This window comes from Onychomys torridus, chromosome 8 (assembly GCF_903995425.1).
Source record: "Onychomys torridus chromosome 8, mOncTor1.1, whole genome shotgun sequence".
In the NCBI taxonomy this organism is placed as follows: domain Eukaryota; kingdom Metazoa; phylum Chordata; class Mammalia; order Rodentia; family Cricetidae; genus Onychomys; species Onychomys torridus.
Window position 1 is genome coordinate 106020306 of NC_050450.1, and position 27469 is coordinate 106047774.

The 27469-nt window shown below is 48.2% G+C and overlaps 1 protein-coding gene across 2 annotated transcripts in view; it reads right to left on the bottom strand.

Moving 5' to 3' along the window:
* Nucleotides 1-1042: 1042 nt before the first annotated feature.
* Cyth1 (cytohesin 1) overlaps nucleotides 1043-27469 on the bottom strand; it is a 91831-nt gene continuing 65404 nt past the window's right edge. For both annotated transcript variants that reach the window (XM_036195572.1, XM_036195573.1), the window contains exons 4-13: nucleotides 25239-25305; nucleotides 24847-24965; nucleotides 24422-24502; nucleotides 22050-22162; nucleotides 20364-20512; nucleotides 19862-19973; nucleotides 14804-14880; nucleotides 8299-8370; nucleotides 6355-6509; nucleotides 1043-2942 (exon numbers count right to left, since the gene is read on the bottom strand). In XM_036195572.1, coding sequence (XP_036051465.1) covers nucleotides 2864-2942; nucleotides 6355-6509; nucleotides 8299-8370; nucleotides 14804-14880; nucleotides 19862-19973; nucleotides 20364-20512; nucleotides 22050-22162; nucleotides 24422-24502; nucleotides 24847-24965; nucleotides 25239-25305 — 1024 coding nt within the window. In that variant the 3' untranslated portion in view covers nucleotides 1043-2863. The remainder of the gene's footprint in view (nucleotides 2943-6354; nucleotides 6510-8298; nucleotides 8371-14803; nucleotides 14881-19861; nucleotides 19974-20363; nucleotides 20513-22049; nucleotides 22163-24421; nucleotides 24503-24846; nucleotides 24966-25238; nucleotides 25306-27469) is intronic.

Sequence of the window (27469 nt, forward strand, 5' to 3'; positions counted from 1 at the left end):
TGACCCGAATACCTGGAACCAAAAGGGATAATGATCATTTGGCTCACGGCTTCAGAGGTTTCAGTCCATGGTCCTGGGATCTACTGATCCTGGGACCTGATGAGGTAGAGCATCATGACAGCAGAACCCTGTGGTGGAGGCTACTTACTTCATGGTACACAGGAGGCAGAGAGAGAGGACAAGATACAGTCTCCAAAAATACTCCTTCAGTGACCTACTTCTTTGAAGCTAGTTTACACGGCAAAACCAGAAAACAATTGGATTATATTTTCAAAAAACCTGTCAACAACTTTCAGTCATTTTGTTGTGTCTTGACAAATCTCTTTGTAGACAAATACAAATCTATTTGTAATACAAAATAATCTAAAAGGAGAAAAACTACGTATGAATTATTTACACCTCTGATAAATAAACCTCTGCTGATCCAGGTCTGGGCTGCCCAGGACACACCTGTGAGGGAAGGACTGCGGCCCTGCTGCCCCGCCCCCCAGGCTTGGGACGCAGTTCAGTTCCTAGAGTGTTTACCTCACACAAAGAAAGCTTTGCACAAACTGGGCACTGTACAGACCTGTGATCCCAGCACTGGAGAGAGGCAGGCACGAGAAGAGCAGAAATTCAGGGTCTTCTTCAGCTGCACAGTGAACTCAAGGCCAGCCTGGGCTACAGAAGTGCTGCCTCAAGAAAAGGAAAGAAAGAAAGAAAGGAGCCCAGAGAGATGCCAGCTCCTGCCACGTGGGTCATGAACCTTCGGCCTTTGCTTCCTGGTGCCGCTCAATCGCCCGACAAAGCTGTGCAGTGCTGCAGGTAATGTGGACACTTCTGCTCCGCCTTCAAGTTGAGTTTCTTTCCCAAAAAGAGGGGGGCAAACATTAAGCCCACTCCCCCCTTGTTATGCTATCCCTTGCAGAAGCACAACCCTACCCAACTTCTGCTTTTATCACAAGCACACTCAGGATGCAGCCATGGCCATCCTACAGGGGCACCAGCTCCCAAGCCCAGGCTTGACAGGAGATGACACCCACTACCAAGCAGACGACGAAAGTGGTTTGGGCACATTTGGAGTTTATTTGCTGCAGTTCCTTGGAGCTAGTTTACAAGGCAAAGACAAACAAAAAACAACTGGAATAATAATAATATTTTTAAAAAACCCTGTCGACAACTTTCAGTCATTTCTTTGTATTTTGACAAATCTTTTTTTAAACAAATACAAAATAATCTAAAAGGAGAAAAACTATGTATGAATTATTTACACCTCTGATAAATAGACTGATACTGATCCAGGTGCTGGTCTGCCCAGGACACACCTGTGAGAACCAGTGTGCAGGAGGGGCTCTGACCCTGGTCCAACCCCCCCACAACCCGGCTGGCACTGCCTGGTTCTCTACCAGGGGGCTCAGTTTTCCAGCCTGGACCCTCTTCTGTCACTGTCTCCTTCACACACTCCAGCATCAAGCACCTGAAGCCACTCGAGGCCGGATCCACAAGAAGGGGCCAGAGTGCCATCCCCACACCCTTCTCTGCAAAGCTATTTCCAGAGGTGCTGACCTCCTTCTGGGATTGGAGGAGCCGAGCTCACACAGCCTAGCGGGGGCCCATGGCTCCTCCACCTGCCTAGAGGCAGCATTCTGCCACCGAGGCCTTGGCCACACGGAGGAGTGTGCCACCTGCTCTGCCAGGACTGGCACGCTGGCCCTGGCCAAGGAGCAGGAGCTGCCCTTGAGAGTCCCTGAGAGAACGGCAGGAGATGCTGCACTTCATGGCTCCCTTCACACTGAGTTAGGAGACCAGGGCAACTCACACATGTGCCGTGGCATGCCATGCCATAGCAGGCAAGGGGACAGAAAGGCCACCTTACCCTTGCTTGACTGCACTGCACACTGCTGAGCAAGGCCCCTGCTCCTGGAGGCTACCACAGAGTGCACCAGAATAGTCCAGTTGGGGATGCTTTTGAGGCAGAAAAGACTGGAGCCCCAAGGGGATCCGGTAAAACCTACTCCTTCCTCTAGAACGAGGAGTGGAGCCCTTGGGGAGGAGAAAGAAAAACCAGCTATGAAACAGCCGTCGGCGGCCCGGGACCATGGGTGGTCTCCTCACAGTTTTGGTTACTAGGAAAATGCAGACTTCCACTTTAAAGCGCAGTGGGCCTGGAAACTGGGGCCAGGCAAGGAGCTAGCCACCTTCACCCCACCCCATAGGCACTGGGCAGGAGCTGCCCAGCCTGCCTGCCTGTTGCCCTCCAGGGTCCTGGGGGCCTCCCTGTGTCTGCTGGGCCCTGCCACAGCACTGCTTTTGCCCTTTACCCACACAGGTCACGAGGCAGCAGCTCCTGGGGTGCCAGCAGCCCCAGAGCCCCTACTAGGGGAAGCTTCCCAAGCAGGGCACAGGAGGGCAGAGTACAGTGCTACGTTCATGTTTGTTTTACAAAAACAAAAATAAATCTTTCTAGTGCGTGGCTTCTTTTCCTTTCCTCCTTTCTCCTCAGTCCATAAAGTACATCCTCACAGGCATTTGTGGAGCAGAGGTGAAGGCCCTTGGCCAGGAACACTGCGAGGTAAAGAGAGGGCTCTCGGCTGTGCCATTGGTCTGTGGAGCTGAGGCCTGTGACCGCAGCACCGCTCTGCTGCTAGCAGTGCTTCTGAGAGCCGAGCGGCTTGAGCCCACAGGTGGCGGCAGCAGCCCCAGCAGCCCTCACTGCCCACCCTTCTCCCACCTAGAAAACTGCAAAAGCTGAAGCTAGTCTTTAGGAGCGGGCAGGAACTGGCAGAGGAGCCCTCTGCTCTCCTCTGCTCGGCTCTGCTGTGCCCCTCAAGGGGAGGCGGGAGAAAGGGCCCAGCTCAGTGGGCTGCTGTGCCCTGGTGCACGCTCAATGTCTCTTTGTGGATGAGACCTTCTTTTTCCGTGCCGCAAGCATCTCGTAGAAAGGGTCTCTGCTGATGGCAGCCCTGGAGGACAGAAAAGGGAGAGAAGAGCAATTGAGGGGTAGATGAACCTGGGCTGCCAGCTGTCACCAGGAATGCCCACCCTCACTCTGTCCAAGTGGTAGCTTAAGGTGACACACAGGGACATGTAACAAAGTAAGCGTGGAGGTTCCTACCTATTTTTAACTAACATCACTTAGCATTTGGGAGTGGAACCATTATACATTCACTCCTTAGCTGAGTTCCCAGCATGGAGATTTGTTTTTTTTCAACTAAGTGACCGTCCTCTGTAGTACTGAGTGGCATGTTGCAATACTTGCCATTAAGTTACTTCACTCATGGTGTTCAAGAGGCTGGCATAGATGGTAGAGGAACTTCTGGGGGCCTATGTGTACCAGCTCCATGTAGATGAGTACTGTTGCTGAGGGTCCAGTGCTAAAGGGGAACGGCCATGCTGTCTGTCCAGCCTAGTAAGGGAGGGCACACACGACCTGTACTGGACAGTGGAGGTGGCTAAAGCCACAGAGCTGCTGCTTGGTTTCCTAGGGAAGCAGAGTCTGTGTGATGTTTAGTTCTAGTGATCACCAGTGACCCGGAGTCCACAGCACACACATCCCAGCACCCTCCCTGCCACAGCTCTGGTGAGCTGGCTGGGTCTCACCACCACAGGGACTCAGCACCCAAAGGAATACGGCTAGTCAGAGGCCTTTCATCTTCAGGGGTAGTTGATTCTACTTTGCCTTTTGGGGAATGGCCAACCCCTTTGGTAGGTTGTACAGCAGTGCCCATGATGCCCAGATGAAAATTTGCTGGGAAATGGTGCCAAGAACTGGGTTGGCACCAGATAATCCTCAGTTATGGGTTATGTTTAACTTCCTCTTCATCCCTGGTACTTAGACCTGGCCCTGTTAGTTCTTGGAACTGGAAATCGCACCTCTCCACACCTGTCAGACACAGGCTCCCCATGGTTGACAGTAGGCATCTCTGGCCTACTGAGTGTCTGCTTGCAGTCTGGACTCTGTTGAACTAGTGTTGAGATGGACACATGCAATGCACTAGGAGTTTGCTTAGGCTGCTGGGAGCCCCAAGAAGGGCAGCTCCTAAGAGAAAGCATCTTGGCCTTCTACAACACCATGAAGCATATTTCCCCCAGTGCTCTCTCATCTCACCCCTCTATGGTGATATTTCATTTATACTGAAATGTGATTTTATTTGTATGTTAATAAATAAAGTTGCCTGGGAGTCAGAGCTAATAGCAAGCCATAGCAGAAGCCAGGTGGTGGTGGTGCACACCTTTAATCCTGATCACATGACAGGCAGATTTCTGTTCAAGGATACAGCCAGCATGAAGACACTCACAATACCAACCATAGAGACCTAGAGGTCTGTATAGACAGGCAGAGACAAGGAGGTCATGTGATTGGGTTTACAACCAATAAGAAGGCAGAACAGAAAGTCAATAAAAAGACAGACACACCGGAAGTAGGTCTCTTTCTGAGGGGAAGGACAACAGCGGCAGCGAAGGGTAGGAAAGGTTTTTTAGTATCAGCTCTTAGCTACTGCTTTGACCTCTTGGGCTTTTAACTCTGCATTTGGCTCTGTGTTTCTCATTTAATAAGACTGTTACATCTACACTCCTCCACACAGGTCTGAGCCAGACAGTGTCTCAGTTCCTCATCTGTGGAGTGGTGCTTACCATCTTCTGGGCTTTCCCCATGAGGATGGGGATGCAGAGACCATGCTACAGAGTCCCAGCATCTGCACAACCTCCAGGGGCCAAGCCAGAGCTCCCAGGGAAGCATCAAGAATATTTTGGGGGGAATTGTCAGAGGAGATTGGCAGCCCCAGGGGGAGGCCTAGCATCCACCATAAAGGCCTAGCACCCACAAGGATCCAAGAGGGACTTTAAAGAACACTCCATTTTTCTGATTACAGTAGCAAAAACTTATATGAGAGCCAAAATGGACAAAAATGGCTAAAATTCCTTTGAAAGAGCTTTAAAGGGAAGGAGCATATTCTAGTGACAGATGGGAAGACAGTGGTCCACACAGGCCAGTTAGAGGTCATGCAGAACGTGGTGGGACCAGGGAAAGCGCTTTGAGTCAGTGTCAGACAGTTACTGGATTGAGAGAACAGTTAATGAATTCCCAACAACAGACATGAAAGGACACAGGACACTCTGGGTATGATCTGTTCCCTGGTCTCAGGTCTTTCCCAGACACAGAGCCAATGCTCAGAGGATGGGCTGCCTGCCTGGCCCTATCTGTGGACTGTAACTGGCACAACAGCTGTCATTTGAGGACAATGCCTAGGTCAAGGCAGCATGCTATCAGCCTCAGCACTTTACCTCAGTCCTCAAGCAGCCCTCTAAGTTGGGAGTGCCAGAGAAGAGATGGGTAACACACCCCAAAAGACATCAAGGACTGACTGCACTGGTGACCTGCATCCAAGCCCCAGCCATCAGCTTCCTTTCTCTGGGAACTGTGAGTGGCATCTTTCCAGAGAAAAGTATCAGCCCTTCACACCAGCATGTCAGCACCTTGCTTGCACGCTGTCTGATCTTGGCCAAAACACCGCACTGGTTGGAGTAAAGTCCCCCAAACTAATTAGACTAGGTAACAATCAGGTCCTAAGGACAGGCTGCAGCTGGGTAGAAGGCATGCTTGCTATGTCTGAGGACACAGAGGCAGACTATGCCCTGATGGCATATCTTCCTCACTCCCCAGATCACCAGGGCACAGATAACAAGGAAAGCTTTCTAAGGGAAACACTTGATAACTCCAGATGGCCAAAGTCCCCAGAGTGATGAGTAAGGATGTATTGCTGGAAGAAATAATTGCTGAGAGGGTGGGGAAGTCAGACTGCTCAATGGGCGTCTTCCTGGGGCAAGGAGAAAGATGCCCATCAACCCATGGGCTTTTGTTTCATGTCAGTCCCAGGGAACAATGCCGACAGAAGACCTTAAGGAGCTTTGCAAAGCCTCTTTCCAGTCACACGCCACACTGGGAAGTCCTGTCCCTGTAGTAAACATCACACTGTGGGGCCACAATTCATGGTGGGACTTGGAGAAGCTCCCTCCACTCAGGCTGGCTGTGTTCTACTGCACATGGTTCATGACCTGGCATCACTGCACCATGACTTTCTACAGCTCTCAAAACTCATGGGCTTAGTTTCCGTGTCTGTAACTGGGAGAAAAAGCACAATAAAGGCAAGTGCCATCCCCTGAGGAAGCACCAGGGAGAAATGACCCCCTACAGACACATAGTGGAGGAAAGGGGTCTCGTCCCCACTCTGGGTCTCTGAATTCCCTTGGTGCCTAGGCTGGAGACATGGCCTACTCATGCTCTAGCAGGCAGGAATCCGAAGGCCTGCTGGGAAGCAAGCCGGGAGCCCTTCCGAGCAGAGGGCGTGTGGCGACCCGTGGGGAGCCCCGTACTTGATGCACTTGATCCACTCCTCCTTCTCTTCGGGGGTCGGGGCGGAGATGCGGTACACCGTGTGGTTCCCTTCTACCACCCGGCCATCGGCCTCCGTCTTACAGGCCTTAATCACCTGGTCCTTATTGTCAGGGATATAAAGCTCAAAGCAGTTCTGAGAAGAGAATCAGAAAGTACAGTCAGATTTTAAGAAGCTGTTGACCAAGAAAAATGTTATTTATTTTCCCAAAGACTCTTTATTCTTACTTTCAAGAAATATGTATCAGGGAATACCTTCAGAAAATGAGGGCAGAGGACAGAAGTCAGTTGATAAAGTGTTTGCCACAGAAGCATGAGGAACTGAGTTTGATCCTGCATTTAAAAAGCCAAGTGTGGGCCAGTGTGGTGGCACACACCTTGAATCCTTGCACTCAGGAGGCAGAGGCAGGTTAATTTCTGAGTTCGAGGCCAGCCTGGTCTACAAAACAAGCTCTAGGATAGCTAGGGCCATATAGTCTTGAAAAAGCAAAAATAAATAAGTAACAAACAAACAAACAAATAAATAAATTCGTGAGCATGTGTGTGTGGGCGCACTTGTGTGAATGCAGGTACACTGTACTAGTCTGGAACTCTGAGGACAGCTGTGGGTACCACCCCATCTTCTACCTTGTCTGAGACACGCCCATTGCTGTTTTCCCACTGCATACACTAGGTCAGCAAGCCTGTGAACTTCTGGAAATTCTCCTTTCTCCATCCCCTACCTCATGGTAGGGGTGCTGGGATTACAGACACACATCACCACACCCAGCTCTTCTGAGGATCTGAACTCAAACTCTTGTACTTGCCAACACTGTCTCACACTTTCCCACCAGCTCATCTCTCCAGCTGAGAGTCTGTCTCAGAAAACCAGGCAGACAGTTCCTGAGGAATGACTCATGTGCATATGTGTAAACACATGTACACCTCTGTGGTGTTATTTTATCTGCATCTCCCAACAAAATTTGTCTGAGGATCAGAGGAAAAAGCCAGCCTCTATATTAAACACAGAAGTCAGGCAATGGTAGCACACGCTTTTAATCCTATCACTCCGGAGGCAGGGATCTGTCTGGATCTCTGTGAGTTCAAGGCCACAATGGGAACAGAGCCAGGCATGGTGGCACATGCCTTAAACTCCAACACTAGTTAACCATGGAGATCTGGAAGTCTGTACAGACAGACAGGAAGTGACAGAGCTGGGCAGGAAGAGGAAGTGGTGTAGCTGGACAGAGAGAGCAAATGATATAGCAAAACAGAAAGGCATATAGGTGTGGGTATACAGAAAGTAGGATTCTTTGAAAGCTGAGGGTCAGTAAGGTGAGGCTGGCTTGTGGCTTTTCCTATTCCTCTGATCTCTCAGGTTTTAACCCTGATACCTGGCTCTGGGTTTTTGTTTTTTGTTTTTTGTTTTTTTTTAATAAGACTGTTCAGTAATTTGTCTACACACCTGCACACACACACACAAGTATTTTTCCTAAGGAAAAAGAAGCTCAGACTGGAACACTGCAGGATTTCAGCCGTGTCTCAGACCACCTGTTGAGTGAGATGCTGGACTGACACCTGCTGGCTCCTCTCCTAACAGATGGGAGCATGCACAGAGCTGCAGGTGAGCTGCTCCCATGCCACACAACGCATTCATTAGTCATAAAGTCAGCACTGAGCTATGAGTGCTCACAGCTGACCTGTTAGGAGGGACGGTTCAGTCAGTAGGTGACACTGAGGCAGACAGACAGACAGAACAAAGTAAGGCTATTTGTTTCATTTTTCACTTGAACACTAAGGGTAATCAAAACAGGTGGAGGTAAAGGCATGGCTCTGTTTTTCAGGTTCTCATGTTTGTCTTAAAATGCCTTCCAACGTCACTCTTTCTTAGAGCAAAGTTGTGACCATCCCCTCCTGGCCCTGGGCAATATCGCAGGAATACTCACTGGCTTTTTGGAGTCTTCTACTTCTCGGATACTCAGATTCTCTAAGGGGATGATCCCACGGGGCTCTTTATCCTGGAACAGGGGCAGAAAGACTTCACTCACAGCTGAGGAAACACCTGTTTCTCCTCCCTCAGCCCATCCTGACTCCTTCCTCTCAGGCATGAAGCTCCCAGGTTGGCTTCAGCCACCCTTGAGTTCCTCAACAGGACCAGAGTTAGGAGTTTGTGACAAGGCTGGGAAAAATCCAAAGCCCTCTGCAGACCACAAGGCCAGGGGCCTCAGCAGGTACCATCAAAGTGTACCTGGCAATAACCCATGGGGACTCAAGCAGAGAACATGTCAGCTACTTTCCCTAAGAAAGAGCTTTCCCCCTCTTCCATGTCTGTATCTGGCTTTCCTTTCCCTTTTCCTTTTCCTAGCATGGTTCTGTGCCACTAACTCCTGGGAGTCTTTTCAGGCCTAGGTCTAGGCACTACTGCCCATGCCTGACGTAGGGACTCCAGCTGAGTTTCAGATTGCCTTTGCTCACTGCACATCATCTGAATTTGTGACCCTTACTTAGGGTGAACACTGTCTTTTAGACAGCTGCTCCATGATCCAGTGAGGTGCCTGACAGATCCTCATTCCCTCCTGAGGAACTGGCCATCACATCAGCAAGGCCCTTACCATGTACACACTTCTACCCCACCAGCCAGCTAACCTTGGTCAAGACCTGTAGCTTCTCAAACATACTGATCAGAGTTACACATGCACAATATGTCAAAAATAAACCATTCCACCTATTAACCAACCAAACAAATCTAGTTCTATGATTGTAAACAAACAAAATGCCGTTAGCCATTTCCCCAGGCCCTGCAGGAAAGTCACCCTCTTCCTGCCAACCCATTCAGTGCTGGCCTTAGGACACCCTCTCTGAGCTGCTCCTCTGAGCTTCCAGCTATTGAGAAAGACACAGCTCTTTCTGCTTCATCCCTCAGTACTCAAGCTAGCGAGTCTTTCTTCTCGGCAACACTACTCTGCCCCTTGGTCTATGCCGTGCAGCAGCTAGCTAATCTGGACCAGGCAACCTACTCCACCTTTGCTCTCCTTCCCCCAACTCAAAACTCACCCTCTAATTGGGTGGTGTGTACACATCCACTACTTACTTTTCTACCAAACAGCACCCACATCAACCGCATGTGTTCCGTCTTGTCAAAAATCTCCTTTCTTAGGCTAATTCATATTGAGTAGTCTCCTAATCTTAACTTTGTGGCAATGTCCCTCTCAGAGCCAGCTGGTCTCTAAGCCTGGGGACATACCATCCCAAAGTTTGTAGCCCTCCCCTATTTCATTGCCTGAGACCCAGTCCCCCAGTTAAGATCTCCCTCATTTTACTTGGCAGGGTGTATCTTCCAACAGTATTCTGAGGGAGGGTACAAAGGGCAGGGGAACCCTGTTAAAACCTCCCATGTTGGAAAAGTTTTCACCTGACTGGAGCTCAGATGCATTGGACAGTGTGGGTGGAGAGTGCACCCTCCAGACTGTGACACATGGCACCCTTCAGCTCTCAGGCTATTTTGTGTAAGTTTTTCTGTTGGCTGAAACTGTTCTCTTTGTCCTCCAGGTACTGAGACTCAGAAAGAACATAGACGTGGTGAGGATCTATTTTCAGTCATGATGCAGGGTAAGCCTGGAGGCACATTTTCCATTTGATGATGGTCTGAAGTGATTGTGGTGGTATTGTGTTCCCCAAAATATTGTGCACCCTAATAAACTTAACTGGGGTCAGAAAACAGGACAGCCACTAGATACAGAGGCTAGAAAATGGTGGCATTCACACCTTTAATCCTAGCATTCCAGAGGCAGAAATCCCTCTGGATCTCTGTGAGTGCAAGGCCACATTGGAAACAGCCAGGCATGGTGACACACCTTTAATCCCAAGAAGTGAGCTTTTAATCCCAGGGAGTGATGGCAGAAAGCAGAAAGGCATATAAGGTGTGAAGACCAGAAACTAGAAGCATTTGGTTGGTTAAGCTTTTAGGCTTTTGAGCAGCACAGTTCAGCTGAGACCTATTCTGGATGAGGACTCAGAAACTTCCAGTCTGAGGAAACAGGATCAGCTGAGGAACTGGCAAGGTGAGGTAGCTGTGGCTTGTTCTGCTTCTCTTATCTTCCAGCATTCACCCCAATCCCTGGCCTTGGGTTTGATTTCATTAATAAGACCTGTTAAGATTCCAGCTACAGTGATTGTCAGTATTTCACAGCTGTCGTCCTCTCTGGGCCACATGGCACCTCTTGGCCTAGCTCTTGTCTCCTGTTATCATTTCCTCTGTGTCCCTGTACTCTTTCTGGAAACCATGGTTCCTTCCAGCCCTTCTACTGCATTTATAGCCAAAGTGTTTTGTTTTCAAGAGCATGTCTGTCGGTCTGCTCCTGGGCTCACTACATCCCTGTTCCCGTCCCTGCTGCAATGGGCTGTCTCTCTAAGACCAGCGTCCAGCTCCCCACAGTCCTCTCCTCCCTCCTGCAAGTAGCTCTGGCTTCCACCTACTCTGGTCAGAAGTCTTCCTAGGTATCTGGACTCGCAGTTGTATCATTTGGAGAGTGAGGGACTAAGCTGAGTAAGTGTGTAGACTGCAGGCTCTCTCTGCTCACCAGGGTCCTCTCCCACGGCTGACCAGAGTCTGCCTAAGATCCTCACAGCCCTCTTCTGGGTATCAGTCACTCACATGGCAGTTACAGAAAGGGAGATAATTATTTACCTGAGTTTCCTTGACCCTCCTATGTGCATACAATGCCCACTCTTAGCAGTGCTAAGAGGATCCCTTGGTCCAGAGACTCACAGTAGTCCCCTCCTGAGGAGGAACCCCCAGGCAGCTGCAGGAAGGGTGACCACTGGCTTCTTCAACAATTCCCAGTCTACTTCCCCATTCCTTTTACCCCCTCCACTCTCATTTCCGGGCCATGGGGTGCCTGGACATGTTGAGGATTCTAACGTTGAAGTGGGTTGTCAAGTCATCCTAATGCAGAGCCTGTGGGGCCTGGCTTCTTTCCTCTGCCTGACTGCAGGCCCGGGGCAATGAGCTCCATGTGCATGGTGCACAGTCCGTGTACTAGATGGGCAGTTATAAACCAAAAGGTTTACGCCACCTCCTGCCCAAGACCGCGGACCAGCTCTGGAGCCCCTTGCAACTAGCCAGGGAGACCCCTGGGCCCCTGGTGATCTCCCACAGGGGTTCTGCAGGCTGACAGCGGCTGAAGCAAGCCAGCATGCTCACTCATGCACATTCAACAGAATCTGGAGAGCACTGGAAATTGTGGGTCCCAACAACTCAATGTTATGCTGCTGGCTAATAATGTCAAGTCCAAATATGAAATGGGGTTCCTGTGTAGGCCTCTCATTCTGTAACTCTATGTAGATTTCAAGGGACTCGAAGAACTGCTCAGTAGGAGAACCTGGGTCCTATCCCCAGCATCAAAAATAAAATAATCAAATAATTCTGTACCAAGTCCAGGAACAGACCCATGGTACACCTCACCATTGGTTTCATCTATGTCCCTAATCATCTGTGACCCCAACAAGGACGGAAAAAAAACAGTGCCAAGTTCTTTGGCCTATGTGATTTCTTACAGCAAGTACCAGTATCTTTCCAAAAACATGACTTGCTCATTATAAAGAATTTAAAATCCTGCAGAAAAGGATAAAAGAAAAAGATTTTAGACACTCCAAATCAGATCACCTGGTGACCACCACGTGGAAGCCCAGGGGTTGGGGATGTAGAGGGCTGGTGTGATGTGGAGGGAGAAGAACATGTCTGTGAGGATGGGCTATTTCATGTAGTATTTTCATAAAAGATATTCTATTAAGAAAAAATTGAGACAGAAAATGAAAACACATGGAACTTCAAGGAAAATGCTTCCTTGCCATGAAAGATCATTCTTAAAGTAGCCTTATAAAAACTGCTAGGTGTTTCATCTGTTTTGAGAAATGTCATGTGATTCAGCTTGAATGGTTTGAAAGATGAAGTGTTCTTCCTACTGTTGGTCCCTGCTGACACTGACTTCACTCGACACTTTCCAGGTTTCTAACACTCCCAGCCTGTCCTGCGTCCACAGGGTCTAGTTACTTAGCACAGGCATGAATCCATTCCGGGTCTCGGCACAGTTCCATGTGGACCCTGAATCTCCATGCTGCTTCCGTATTTAGGAAATTTTAGCAACAGCTCTATAGTGAAGTCTACCCAAGGTACAGCTCTGTATTTAGGATCAGTTTACACTTGAGTATCTTTTATAACTTCTATGTTTAGGAAAACATCAACATTGGTCCTGCTTTTCAGTGTGGCTGGCAGCAGCCCTCAGCACAAGGTCCATATGTTGGTAGTCTAGTTTTAGTTCCAAAGCTCAGTGCAGGATGCTATCAATCGTCCCAACTGCACCTTTTAGCACTGGCCCCTTATGTCAGCATACCTGGCCTGCTGAGCTCAGCACTTCTGATCCAGACTTAAGTGAAAGAGCTCAGCATCCACCCACCCCACCTGCACCACCCCCTGCTACACCTTGGGAACAAGTCCACTGGTACAAAACGGATTTTGCAGGTATCAACTTCCTGGCACTAAAACCGTGTCCTGTGCACAGCACCTGGTGCTTACTTCTAATTTTGCTGCCTTCCTATAGAAAGTGAGGACATGCTTAGTTAATATGTCCCACTCCTTAAAGTTCATAGACTTGCTAAAGAATGAGCCATAACTCCATAGCTCTATAGTGATTCAGAAATGCACAGCTCTGGCTCTTATGAGCTGAAGTCCAGTTCTGCCTTCTAGATCATTCTGGTCACTATTTAAGTGACCCTAGACCATTTTCCTGGGCTCTCTGGGGGCCAGGTGTTTGCCATTCTGTACTTTCTGCAGTGTCCTAAGAGAACTGGAGGAAGCTCTTGTGAAGCTGGTCCAGGTTAGAGCTGACTCTACCTGTTGGACCCCAGAAGCCCCAAAGGCAGCTTCCTGGGAGACTGCCCCATCCTGTCACTGAGAGAAGTCCTGTCTGCTCACTCCCCAGCCCTCACCCACAGTGGACTTCCCTCCATGCACTCAGCCAGCGTCTTCCTCCAGGCCAAAGAGTGGAGTGGGCTGCAGCAGAACCACTCTGCAGCTCCAGCTGTGACTTCGTTCCCATTGCCAGGGGGCAGGACGCCCACACCAGCTGGGCCCTTTCCTGCTCTGGTTGTCTCATCCCACGCACTCAGTCTCACTAGGGTTACTCTCTGTCAGTGTTTTTCACAGCACTTGCTGGGAAACCTCTCCTTGCTGCCTAGACCCTAGAAAGTCAAAGGAAGGAAGGGCCCCCGGGAAGGAAACCTGCTGAGCCTTTTGTCCACAGTACCCTGGGGGATGGAACAGGAACCATTTTTATATACTTAACGTATTGTTCTAATGTCTGAAAAGACTTTAAATACAGACAAGCAAAGCCAGTTGCAGAACTTGGGCAGCACGAGTGAGGCCCTGCGAGAAGAAGTACTTTGGAAACAATTTCTTGCCAGGTCCACAGCACATCCTCAGCATGAATGACTGAACTGAACCTGCTAACTCCATGCAGCTAGCCTGGAGCTCACTATGTAGCCCAGGCTGGCCTAAGGCTTGTGGCAATGCTCCTGCTGATTTTTGTTTAACTGTTACTTAAACACCATTTTGTTCCACCTTTACCACACATGAGGCTTCAACCATGTTTTCTCGATGGGATCAATGACTTTTACTCAGTGAGGATCCAGCCAAGTTAGTTACACTGACCTAGTTTGAGACCCAAGTCCAATATGCATGCAAGAAGAATCACTCTGTGCTTGCAGGTGCCCAGGAAGATGGGACCAGAGTGCCATGGCACCAGTGTGGGAGTCACGGTCTGAGCACCGACAGCCTCTGGCTTTCTGAATGTCCTGCCCACAGGAGGCCTGGAGGAGCTGTACTGGGTCCTTTTACTCCTACACTATAGAGAATACCAACAGAACTTCCATGATGTAAGGAGACTTCAGCTCCCCAAACCTCTGGGTTCTCTCAGATTAGCCCTTCCTATTTTGTTCCTTTCCCTCAACTGTACCTCTGATCACTGGGACTGCTCCTTCTCAATCAAACCTTTCGGCATTTCTGGGACTACAGAAAATCTAAATTCTCCAAATCACAATTATTACCCCTTCACTAGCTTCACAAGTCTTTCTTGGCAACCGACCCAAGTCCCTTGTTTCCAGCCCAGCTCCAAACCAGCCCCAACACGAGGTCCACTGCTCCCTCTCGGTTCTGGCACTTGTACCTCTTGTTGTCTCTAGAACCAAGGGCTGCTCTGGGTCACAGCCTCCTGGCCAGCCACTCCACATCCTTGTTAGGGTGCTGCATTCTGAGATTTACCTTAGTTCTCCCCTGACCCCCAGAGAAGGGCAGATCTGACTATCTCCCCAGGCCCCTCTAGCTATGTTTGGCTAGAGTGGTTTGGAAGTGGAGGACTGGCCCAGGCTGCCCCAGGTGGACCAGCAGAAGCTCACCGTGGTGTACTCAAAGTAGTAAAGGCAGTTGTCAGTCAGAATGAACCAGCGCCTCTTCCAGGTCTTCACCCTGCCACCTGAGAGCAAAAGAAGATGCTCTTGACACAAGACACCAAGGCAGGTGCATGCTACACACACACACACACACACACACACACACACACACACACACACACACACAAAGCTCTCTTCCCCAGGGAGGGGATGGGGTCGGGCGGGGTACCAGGAGAACACTTAGACTATGGCAAAATTTACATCAGTGACAAGACACGGCCAAGACAGAAGCATCTTTCACAGAGTGAAAGTCTATGGTATGAGCAGAGCAAGCGTGTCTGGGTGACACCCTGAGATGTCCCAGACAGCAAGATGAGAGCATGGGCTAGGGAGGAAGCACCAGGGTGATGATGGTGGAAAGCAAGTGTCCTTCAGGCTGGAGGAGGCGGCCATGCCCTGTGTGATAGAGACAGGCAAAGAAAGGAAAGGAAGAAGGGAGGGTCAGCACCCTGACACAGGTGGCATGGGCAGGGAGTTCCACGCAAGTGACAGGAGAGAAGATCCAAAAAGAGAGGTACTGTGAGCCCTTACAACCAATCCATGGGCTTCCCTCACCCTCCTGCCTGTGGTGAAGTGCTACCCTGGCTTCAGCCCCTTTAGTTAGTGTCCTGAAAGTCATGTCCCCAGAGTTGTAGGTGTGAATTGAAGCAGGACTCCTTCACCAGGAAAGGACTAGCTCATCCAAGAGGTGGGCTCAGGAGCCTTCCCACTGTGGACTCATGTGACTCTTGAAAACTCTAACTACAAGAGGCAATCCTAACAGCCAGGAGGTGGTGACTAGCTGCTGGCCAGGGCCTTCTTCAGTCCTCTCCAATACCCTATGAGGTTACTCTGCGCTGGGTATGGGGAAGGATGTGCTTAACTGTGTCCACTTTGAAGGGAGCTCTATCCTCACTTGCATCATGCTCAGGATCCCCACTTTCCCCAACTTACCTCTGGTCAAGGGAAGACTGTCTTGACATGAACCATTCAGAATTACCCAGAGCCTTCCCAATGTGATACACACATGGCATTGTATGAACACACTCTCCCTGATCCTTAGCACTTGCCCTTTGCTAGGGCCCAACTATGGAGAATATCACTTCTTTATAGTCTCCATGGAGGGCAGGGGAGTGGGACATCTGCCATACCGACTCCCCTGACCTCTTGCTAACAGCCATGCAGAGCAGGGAAATTTTATAAAGACTATTTCCAAATGCCAGCATCTGCCTGCAGGCTCATCCCTGAAATTTGAAAGAAGAGGTCCAGCAGAACAGATTAGGACCTAGACTTTTCTGAGGGTATTTTACAGCTCTGCCTGTGTACCTGAGCTTGAGGGGTAGGGAAGGAAATGTAAGCAGCTACCATTAACTACAAGATTCTAAATGACTGAGACCTAGGTTTCCGGATGGAGTATGCCACGAGCAATCATGTGCCCACAACCATGCCTCCTGTGAGGCACTCTCCCTCATGGTGGTCTCTAAGCTTTCTGGAAGCACCCCAGGTTAAGTGGCATGAATGAGAAAAGACATAAGAGTAATGTGACATGCATGTTGGCAAGGGAGGGCTGGGCAGAATTAGAACAAATGGAAAGGAAGACAAAGAGTGTGCTCAAAACCGAAGGCAGTCTGTCTTAAAGTGGATCCTTCCCATTTCTAAGTTGAGAGCTTCTGTCTTCCAGCCTCTTGGGGAGACCATTTCTTATACAGGGCTTGGTACACAAGGATGGTCAACCCATGCTGACCTCCCATGCACTCTGTTACAGGACACTACCCCAGGAGACAATGGGACTCAGGAAATGATGGAAAAAGTGAGTTAGATACCAAAAGAAACAAGATGGCAGGAAATCAAGGAGAAAAAGCAGAGCTGGGAAGTTGTGTCTGGTTATAAAAGCTTCATTATGTCCCCTGGACAGTTGGCTGCACCACAGAGCCCCCTACCACAAAGCATCGCTGCGGGCCCACGGGGAACACTTCCACGTGGAAAGAAAAACAGACATGGGACAAGCAGACAGATCAATGTGCGCCTAGGACAGTCCCTGTGGAACTCACAGGACCCCCTCCCACGCAGGGCTCCACAGGCTCTCCCTTAGACAGAAGGGCTGACACTGTCCTAACAGTCCATCCTGCCTGCTCCAAGCACTGGAGAGAGCCTGTGTCTGTTCTCTTAGGGCGGCTCTGCTCTAGTCAGGCTTAGACACAGACCGAGGAGCACTCAGTTCCTCCATATGTTCTCCCATATCAGCAACCAGAGAACTAAGAGGCCAAACTGGGTTTTGAAGATGACTGAAACAGAGGAGGATTTGCACCATTAGAAACATAGACAGAGGATCCAGGCTGTGAGGCCTCCCTGATACTCAAGAAATGGAATCGAGGACTACAGGTAGGGGTTCTGGTTTTGGGGTTTGGAAGACACCATTTCTCTTTCATGGAAAGGCAATGCTTCAAGTGCCATCTAATTTAGTCTTTCCTCAACTCCTTCATCCACCATGGTGTCAGAAGCACATGGCTTTGGGAAGTTACAAGGCAGCACCCTCTTCTTTGATTCCTTACATCAGGCTGACGCACAGGTGTCCGTCTGAATTCAGTAATTCTCAGGAGCATGAAGCCAGTGCCTCTCTGCCCTCCTCAGCTCGCTCTGGGCTAGCACTGCATGACTACTTGCAGTTTGGGACCTCCGAGCTGGTGGCTGCTGAGCCACTCTCTCCTCCCCCAAGAGGAAATGTGAGCACTGCCCCAAATCCCTGATCCTGGCCAGTTCCCTAGGGACTGTACAATAAGTTAGAAGCAGCATTAACACTACTACCAGCAATTAAAAAACAAAATAACCAAAAGTAACAAAGTGAAAAAACGCTGCAGCAATGACAGTGGCCTGGGCAGAGTGAGCGAGCAGGTTGCAGGGTTACATACCTCCTGGAGTTTGGGGCAAGGAAAAGGAGAGCCAAAATCATGGAAACATAAATGAGGAGAAAAGAAAATTAAAACAAAGAAATCAAACCCAGTTCCTCAATCTTAAAGTGCAGCACACCAGTCACATTTATGTATGCCTGAAGAGGGAGGTGAACCTGGAAACACTGATGGGCAGGGGACCACCCATGCTGTACAGCAAGGTGGGAGGCCTTACCCATGCCTGGCCTAACAGTGCCACAAATCCATTATTGTAAGGCCAGCATTTGCCAGACTCCTCACAATCCAGAGCAAAGAGGGGAACGTGCAGCACTTCTGAGAAAGTCAGTATCTTCCTTAAGATACTCATCACTTTATAAATGTGTGCAAGGATGCACACATGTACACCCATGGACATACATGTACACATGTGTGTACACAAGGACACACATGCTATGGCTCTCTGCATACAGGGACATATACAGACAACTACAGATGGCACAAAGTCCTACCCTGTGCTGCAGCACACAGACACACAGGACTGAGTCTCAGTGTGCCACAATGGAAACACCCTATCGGGAGTCTAGGTGGTTAGGAAACGTGAAGCAATGGCCCCACGATAAATGAGTTCCATATTGTTAGATTTTTATTCTTTGGGATAAGGCCTTGCTCTACCACGAAGCTGGCTTGATTTCATGGGCTCCTGGGATTCTCCTGATGTCTCTCTCCTAAGTGTCTGGGATCTCAGGTGTGCACCATTGCACTCAGCTTACATTTTTGACTTTTAAAAATATAGGATGCCTCATGAATTTGCATGTCATCCTGGTACAAGAGCCAAGATAATATCTGCTCTAATTTTAGTGTCTCAGCTGTCAAAGCCAACACTTAGCATTCGCATGGAAACAAATCTCCCTGGAGGGAAGTAAATCTAAATTTGGACACACTTTTGAAATTCCCGGCACATTTTCTTTTCACTCTCTGGGTTGGGAAAGAAGAATGTGGGGAAGGTTGCCCATGCATTAACCATTTCAGAGCCTTCAATCAGACCTTCTGCTTAGAGATTACTGACTGTTGGCCATGGTCAGACACTGCAAGGCTCTAATCAGTGAAGCAGTACTTGAAAGGAATTTATGAACTGTCATGTGTAAACATGGGCCTTTTAAAGGAAATATCAACCCTAAGCTATCTGGATGAGTTAGTAGCAGAGGGCATGTATCTTACTTTCCATGGATGTGTCAGTAAGGGCCAACATGCTGCTTATCGGAGCAAGTAACTGAGATGGAAGAGGAGCGGGTCTCTAATAGAATATGCTCTGCTGATATGGGATTCAGCTCATCAAAGGCCAAGGCAGAAGGAAACTGGAATGTGCTCTCTAGTGGTCAAAAAATTTGAACATTTTCACATCCAGAGAGTTCAGAGACCTCTCGTATGTCTGATAATTAATAAAGCAGCCACAGGTGGACATGAATGTGCACAAGAACCCACTGAATTTCTTCTGTTTAGTTACTCTGTCACCTTCCTGGCAAGGCATGAGCATAAATCTTAACAACACAGGCTCACTTCTGGCAGAGGGAAGAGGAATGCAGCTTCTGATGACATAATCATTAATGGGCTGACTGGGGCCGGAAGGGGCCACTGCCAGAGCATGAGGAAGAGTGCCGGGGTTTGCGCTGCAGCCAAGGGCTCTAGGTTTGCCATGCACACTGCCCGTGGGAGCCAGATGCAGAGGGAAGTGATGATGCACTGGGTGGGGCAGGAGTGCAGGGGTAAATCTGGGATGGGAAGTAGAGAGATGGATATGGCTGGTTACCCTCCCAAGGGGAAGGAGGCAGAGGCAGGTGGTGGATCATAGAAAGTGCCTCATAGAACATGGCCACCTATTCAGGAGTGAACACAGAGGGCTCAGATACACATGGGCAATCTTTATAAAGGCAAAGTCTGTGTCCGGGAGTCTCCGTTCTATGGTGAGTGGCTTCAGCAGCTTCCTGTCTGGAGGTGAACTGTTGTAAGAACACAACTCAGGGCAGTCTCTGTGGGACGCCTGTGACATGCCCCCTTCCCCACACCCCAAGCCTGTGAGCATACAGCCCTTCTTCCTGAGCTCTGTTGCAGGGAACCCAAGCTGGGGAAGGTTACTTACCGAGTTTCAGCAACCAGCCTTCTCGGTCTGGATTGAAGAAAGTGTGAGTGAGGTCATTGCCATCGTCTTCTGGGATCTTAAAGGGCTCGTTTTTTATGCTCTCATAGAGGTTCTGGGGTAGAAGATGACATTGCACGTCTTATTCTAGAAGCAGCTGTTCTTTCCCCTCTCTACTCAGTCACTGGGAGCCTGGGGTAAGGACTAGAGAAGAACCAACCATTTTTCTGCTCTCCAGCAGCTTACAGGGACAAGAATAAGATGCCTGGTGGATAATTAAGGAAGAAAAAATAGCAGCTTGGAGTCTACTCAAGCCTTTAGTTTTAGATTTAGAAGCCTCTTCCCCTTCCTGTTTCTCAGCTGGCCTTTGTGAAATTCACATATTTAAATGAATTAAGAGAGCAGGCAGGCACTTGGCAAGTTATCCTTCTGTCTCTTCTCCTACAAAAACGATCCTGTTCTGAGCAAACACTTTGCCAGATAAAGCCGCTCTGGCCCTGCTCACCCGGAGCAACTCCTCAGGCAGGTCTCCTCCATCATTGATGCCCCGATTCATGGCAATGAACCTCTCCACCGTAGGCTTGTCTTTGACATTGGGGTTGTGTAGGCTGGTATTCAGCATTATGATGGCAAAGGAGAGGACGTAGCAAGTGTCTAGGGAAGAGAAGAACAGGATGTGAGAGCAAAGGAAACACCCACTCAGGACAGGAGACACTAAACCAAGTAAGATCAAGAATACAAGATCATGGGCAGGAAGAGTGGGTGAGCAGAGCACTTATTCCCAGGCTTACTCTCTGAAAGGGGCCAGACACATGAGTGCACTGAAGCCACTCAAGTTTCTTCAGACGGAAAGGATAGGGAGACAATAAAATGGCCAGCTGGGTACGGTGGAGCATCCCTTAGTCCCAGTACTCAGGAGGCAGGTTTCTTCTGAGTTCCAGTACAGCCTGGTCTCTAGAGGGAATTCCAGGCCATCTAGAGACACAACAAAACTCTAAACCAATACAATGTATAAAAAAGATAAAAACTACCTACAATTCTATTTAGTGCTGTGGGATGATCCTTCTGTATGCTGTGAATATGTATTACTCTTACTGGTTAATAATAAAGCTATTTGGCCTATATCAAGACAGGATAAAGTTAGGCAGGACAATCAAACTGAGGACTGGGATGAAGAAGGGCAGAGTCGGGCGAGACTCGAGTGATCTGCCCAAGAAGCAAGATGCCAGAGGACTGGTAAAGCCACAGCCCATATGGCAATACATAGATTAATAGAAATGGGTTAATTTAAAAGTAAGAGCTAGTTAATAATAAGCCTGAGCTAGTGGCCAAGAATTCTGTAATTAATATAAGCTTGTGTGTGTTTGTTTGGAACTGGGAGGTCAGGACAGGAAAACTCCACTTCTGCTTACAATTCAGTAATAATTTGGTCTGCTTTTTTCTTCTATATAAATGTGACTATGTAATAAAATCACTTTATAGACACTGTAACATACTGTCCCCCCAACACATACATATGGGATACATACTTACATAGAGGATAAATACATGTACATACATATACAAGTGACAGATACACACACACATATATATATACACAAACACACAAACATGTATACACACATATACACACATGTACACACACATGCTTTTTTGTTAATCTTATCATTTCCCCTGCCAATATCTTTATAAGAACATGATTTTCTTTCCAAGACAAGGTTGTGCTTAGCTGACTACAGTCATAATTCTGCTTCTGCCTCCTGAGTAGCTAGCATGACAGACAAATGCTACAGCAGCCGGCTTCTAGAGATATCTTTAACAGTTACGTGTTGGGTAATTCTGAACCCAGGGCCTCATGCACATGAGGCAAGTATTCTACCACTAAGCCACAACCAGGTCTTACTGTGCCTCAGTGGTGGTCTTCTGAATGCTTCCAATCTTTCACCATATATATATATATACCATTAAGAAACTGTTCCTGGGGGCTGGGGATTTAGCTCAGTGACAGAGCGCTTGCCAGCAAGTGCAAGGCCCTGGGTTCGGTCCTCAGCTCCAGAAAAAAAAAGAAAGAAAGAAAAGAAACTGTTCTTGGCATGGACTCAGCCTCTTGTCTTAGAAATCCTTCACTGCCAGGAAGAGAACCTTATGGAAAAAGCTCTCCTCCCACACTCTCAGGAGGACCCTCACTCACCTGTAGATTGGAACACCCCATTATTGCACTGACAGTACCGCTGGGCAAAGGCCTCCATCATCCGGTCAATCTTCTGTGCCTCTCCAGGCAGCCGGAAGCTCCATAGGAACTGCCTAAGAGTGGAGACAGGAGCATTGCTTTGACTGATTCTGTTGCTGGTCATGGCTTTAGTATCAGAGGGCAAGGGAGGTGAGGGGGCTTCAGTCCACTTTTACAGAAATTGAACAAAAGCAAATTTAGCCACTGCCCATCACTGTGGCCTTAACTAGAGGTAAAGTGCTTAGATAAACCAAGAAATTGAGATTTTCCTATTCCAAGAACAGCTCCTCCTCTTCAGAATTGAAGCACAGATGTTAATCATTTAAAATGAACTCTAAGGTAAGGATTCATTCAGAGCATTCATGTTGAAACCACATAAGTAACATGGGCCCACAGCCATGGGTTAATTCTGTAATTATTGCACATATTAAAAATCACAGCTCAAAAAATAACCTCAGGATTTATACCTACAGCAGAGAACATTTAAAAGACAGAAAATTTAAAAGGCACAAAATGACATTTGTTAAAAAATTAAAGATGCTAAGCAGTGGTAGCACATGCTTTTAATCCCAGCACTCTGGAGGAAGAGGCAAGAGGATCTCTGTGAGTTCAAGCCCAGCCTGGTCTACAGAGTGAATTCCAGGACAGCAAGGGCTACATAGAAAAACCTTGTCTCGAAAAACCAAACTTAAAAAAAAAAGTTGATTTTTTTTCTTTTTAAAATGAAATACACAGCTACCTAGTTTAGTGTGGTAGTATTGTGATCCTCAAAATATTGTGCACCCTAATAAACTTATGTGGGGTCAGAAAACAGAACAGCCACTAGATACAGAGGCTAGAAAATGGTGGCACTCACACCTTTAATCCTAGCCTTCTGGAGGCATGGATCTCTGTGAGTTCAAGGCTACACTGGAAACAGCCAGGCATGGTGACTCATGCCTTTAATCCCAGGAAGTGAGCCTTTAATCCCAGGGAGTGATGGCAGAAAGCAGAAAGGTATATAAGGCTTGAAAACTAGGAACTAGGCTGGTTAAGCTTTTAGGCTTTTGAGCAACAGTTCAGCTGAGACCCATTTGGATGAGGACACAGAGGCTTCCAGTCTGAGGAAACAGGATCAGGTGAGTAACTGGTGAGATGAGGTAGCTGTGGCCTGTTCTGCTTCTCTGATCTTCCAGCATTCACCCCAATAACTGGCCTCAGGTTTGATCTTATTAATAAGAACTTTTAAGATTCCTGCTACACCTGGCGCCCAACATTTGTGGTACGAATTCATGAAAAAGCCTCTTGCCTGTGGCCCCTGCTCAGACCTGAGCTACACTCAGCCAGTTGTGGTGGCACACTGGTTGGATTTACTGAAGAAGGAAGAGGCAGGAGGATCCCAAGTTTGAGGCCAAACTAGGAGAAGCTTTGGCCCGGGCTGAGCCACAAATGGTGGTGGGACCATGGAGGCAGTTGCTGCTGCTCCGAGTTGCTGGCTGCTTCTCATCATGTTGGTGACGGCAATGATGCTGCTACCTGGGATGAAGGGCTTTCTACTGCTTGTTCAGAGAAGAATTGCCAGGACCATTGTGTTATAAGAAAGCATCGGCAAAGGTCAGTTTGGAAACATTTGGCAAGACAAATGGTGGGGAGAAATTGCTGTGAAGATTTTCTCTTCTAGGGAAGAACGTTTGTGGTTCTGAGAGACACACATTTATCAGACTGTGATTGCTCCAAACCACAGAGGAGTCACACACACACAAACACGCACAAAAAGTCTTCAGGGAACCATAACCATGCCTAACAGTGACTTTGAAATCTTCAAAAAGATGACAGAATCCCACAACGATGATTCAACATGGACTATATGATAAAGCCATTAAGCTGATTAACATCAGGAAAGATCCACTTTGGACTACAAACTTCTAAGGACAATTTTGAGATGGCTAGCTGAGATGATCCAGCCTGACAGACTACTTGAACAAGGACTTGAAACTAGCCCTGGACAAATGATACAGGACTTGACAATTAACCCAAAATTTTCTTATTTGTTTTTTCCCCTCGGAGCTGAGGACCAAACCCAGGGCCTTGAGCTTGCTTGGCAAGTGCTCTACCACTGCGCTAAATCTATTCTGAAGAGTAGAAACAATTGCAAAGTTTGAGTACGTAACAGTCCTTCCACCCCCAAGACCAAGAAACAGTCCCAGCAAATGCTTTCCCACTCATAGGCATGCACATGGCCTCCCCTGAAATACTTCAAGATAATTACAACAACCCCCACAACAGGACTGTAGTCCAACAGCATACAGGATGGACACACTCCCGCTCTATGATGCCCCACTGACAACACCCACCGCAAGGCCTGGACGAGGTTCAGGTCGGTGAACTCATGCAGCTCTACAAACGCATGCAGGACCTGGATGCTGAACTCATCTCTGTCAGGAAACAAACAAGAGGCAGGGATGGAGCACAGGTCGGATCCCTGACACCAAGGCCAACACCCATCCTGATCCCAAGCAGATGGTATCTCCTGAGTCCCAGGCCAGGAGGTCTCTCAAGTCTGGCCATCCATAGGAAGACATTGGCCTGGCTCTGTTTACTAACTAAACGAGCAAGGATCCTGCATACCCCTGGACAAGTAAGTCAGTGTTCCTCAGAACACTTCCACTCAACACCACATGGCTACTGCTGCCCTAGTACCACAGCCACCCCATGAACTTGGGCACCAGGGGCTTGTTTCTTCCCATGATTCTGACAACACCCTCTCTAAAGGCCTCACCTCTCCCCAAGGTAGTCACCAATGGCTGTTTTGTTGAGCCCTTCCCCTTTGTATAAGAACTGGGCAATATCTTCACAAGTATTCTTCAGCAGATCATTCTCTATTAAGAACTGGATCCCCTGCAGAAAGACCAGAAAGAGCCAGTGACAATGAGGGAGGAAGAGGCTGCCATGGGCCCTGGAGCATGTCCAAGAAACATCCACCAGCAGACACGGACAGAGGCATTGCAGGTTAGGAACTAGAGCTCCAGACTCAAGACAATGGGGGTAACCACCCAACATCCAGTCCAGAAAACCATAGCTTAGAAAAAAACGCCTCTGGTTCCCATCTGACCACCAAGAAAGCCCCATCTTCAGACTCTGGCCTTGGTCACTTTCGTTTTTGCTTTTTACCTTTTTAGGATCCATGTTAAATTTCTTCCTGCCCATGGCTACCTGTTTGTTCCTCTGCATGTTTTTCCTGAAAGAGAAGTATAGCCATTAGTGCTCTGGCAGCAGAGAGTTCTGGTGCAGGCTAGAGCAGTCCTCACATATGGCTGCTAACAGTTTTGGAAGACTGGTCCAGAAGAGTAAGGAGGCAAACTGGTCCAGTTAAGCATGGTCAGCTAAAGCCCTGGCCCAGGCTCAGGCTCAGGCTCATTTGCCTCTTTCCCTCTAGATTCATGGTTTCTCTTAGAATTTTTATTTTCTTAAGCTTTGTTGTCTACATATTGTAGAATCTGCCCATTTCCAGTTCAGTCACATTCCTAATTCAACCCCCAGGAGCTCTCAGTCAACTTTCTATGCAGAGACCTGCCTGGTTCTGGAGCTTCTGTGTGGACAGAATCATGGAGCATCTAGACTTTTGTTTAGCACAACACTCTGCCTACTGCTTAGCAACATTCCTCTACATGTCTATCTCCATCTGCTTTTCAGATGACAGACAGAGTCGAGATTGGGGTCATTACGCCCAGGGCTGTTATCAGCACATGTCCACCCTTGTTTTCTTTTCTTTTGGGCAGAAGGGTCAAGGTTGTATGGAGACAGGTCATGCAGTACTTTTACATTTAACTTTTTAAGATGCTGTACAAACAAGCAACAGTTTTCTTAACTGTGCATCAGCCTAAACAAATGCAAGTTCACAGACCATGCTTCTCAAGGTGTGGTCACAAACAGCTGAGGGAGCGAGTCAGAATGCAGAATGCCAGCTCTCACTCATACACCTAATGTGTCTGTGAAGGGATCAGGGCTCTTGCCCATTTTATCCAATCCCACAAATGAACTGAGCTCCAGGTTCTGGGTTAGTGACTCAGAAGTTTTAGGGTAGAGTCTAGGTGACATTTTTAAAACTTCCTGTAAGTTTGGTGTACACTTGGGAACCAACAGTAATTTTACAGTTTCTGAGCAAATGAGTTATTCAGAAATAACTTATTTATTGTCTTAAGGAGCACATCAGCACTGATTGAATCCCCAAAGGTGGACTGATAGAAGCAGATGCAGAGATCTATGGCCGGGTGCCAGGCCAAGCTCCAGAAATCCAAACGATGAGAGAGAGGAGGGATTTTATGAGCAAGGGACATTGAGACCATGAGGGGAAAAAGTACAGAGACGACTAGCCAAACTAGTGGAAATGCATGAACTGTGGACCAATAGTTGAGAAGCCCCTATGGTACTGGACCAGGCCCTCTGGATAGGTGAGACAGTTGATCAGCTTGAATTGTTTAGGTGGCGCCCATGCAGTGGGGTCGGGACCTGTCCCTAGTGCATGAGTCAGCTTTTTGGAGCCTAGTGCCTATGGTAAGACACTTTGTGCAGCCTTGGTGCAGGGAGAAGGGGCTTGAACCCGCCTCAACTGAATGTACCAGGCGCTGCTGACTCCCCATGGGAGACCTTGCCTTCAAGGAGGTGGGAATGGGGAGGTGGATTAGGGAGGAAGGCTGGGGGGTGGGAGGAGGGAGGAGAGGGAAATCTGTAGTTGGTATGTAAAATGAATAGAAAATCTCTTTACTACTACTACTACTACTAATAATAATAATAATAATAATAATAATAATAATAAAAGAAAGTCCCTCTTTTCTTTTTTCCTGGTTGAGTCAGGGAGGTTACTCTGTAGCTCAGGGTGGGCTGAAACTCACAACAATCCTCTTACCTCTGCCTCCCAAATACTGGGATTACAGGCAGGAGCCCACCATGCTTGGCTAGGCTGACTGGAGGTTTGGAATGAACAGGTATGAGTCTCAGGTTATCCAATTACATTTTCCCTAAATCCAAGAATACTACTTTGATCCATATTTCAAAAACAAACACACAAAAAAACAAGAAAAAAGCGGCTGGTTTCCTATTACAGTATGTAATACTTGGAGGCCCTACAATGGCAAGGCACATAAATACCCATAAGGGCCCTCAGCCTTTGTCTGGTTCCTTACTGAAGGCTTCCTGTGCCTCTGGCAAGCCCGGAACCAAGAGTCTAGACTTCAATAGTATACTTCCAGATCTCTGCCAGCTACTATTGCTGCTTCTGACCATTCTGAGTGCTTACAGGGGTGGTTAGCTAACTTCACCGGCTCCCCATGAATCAGCTCCCACCCCTAGCCATTCAGCATTGTAGCTTTATGACTGCCTGGAATACTCCCAGGATGCAGCTG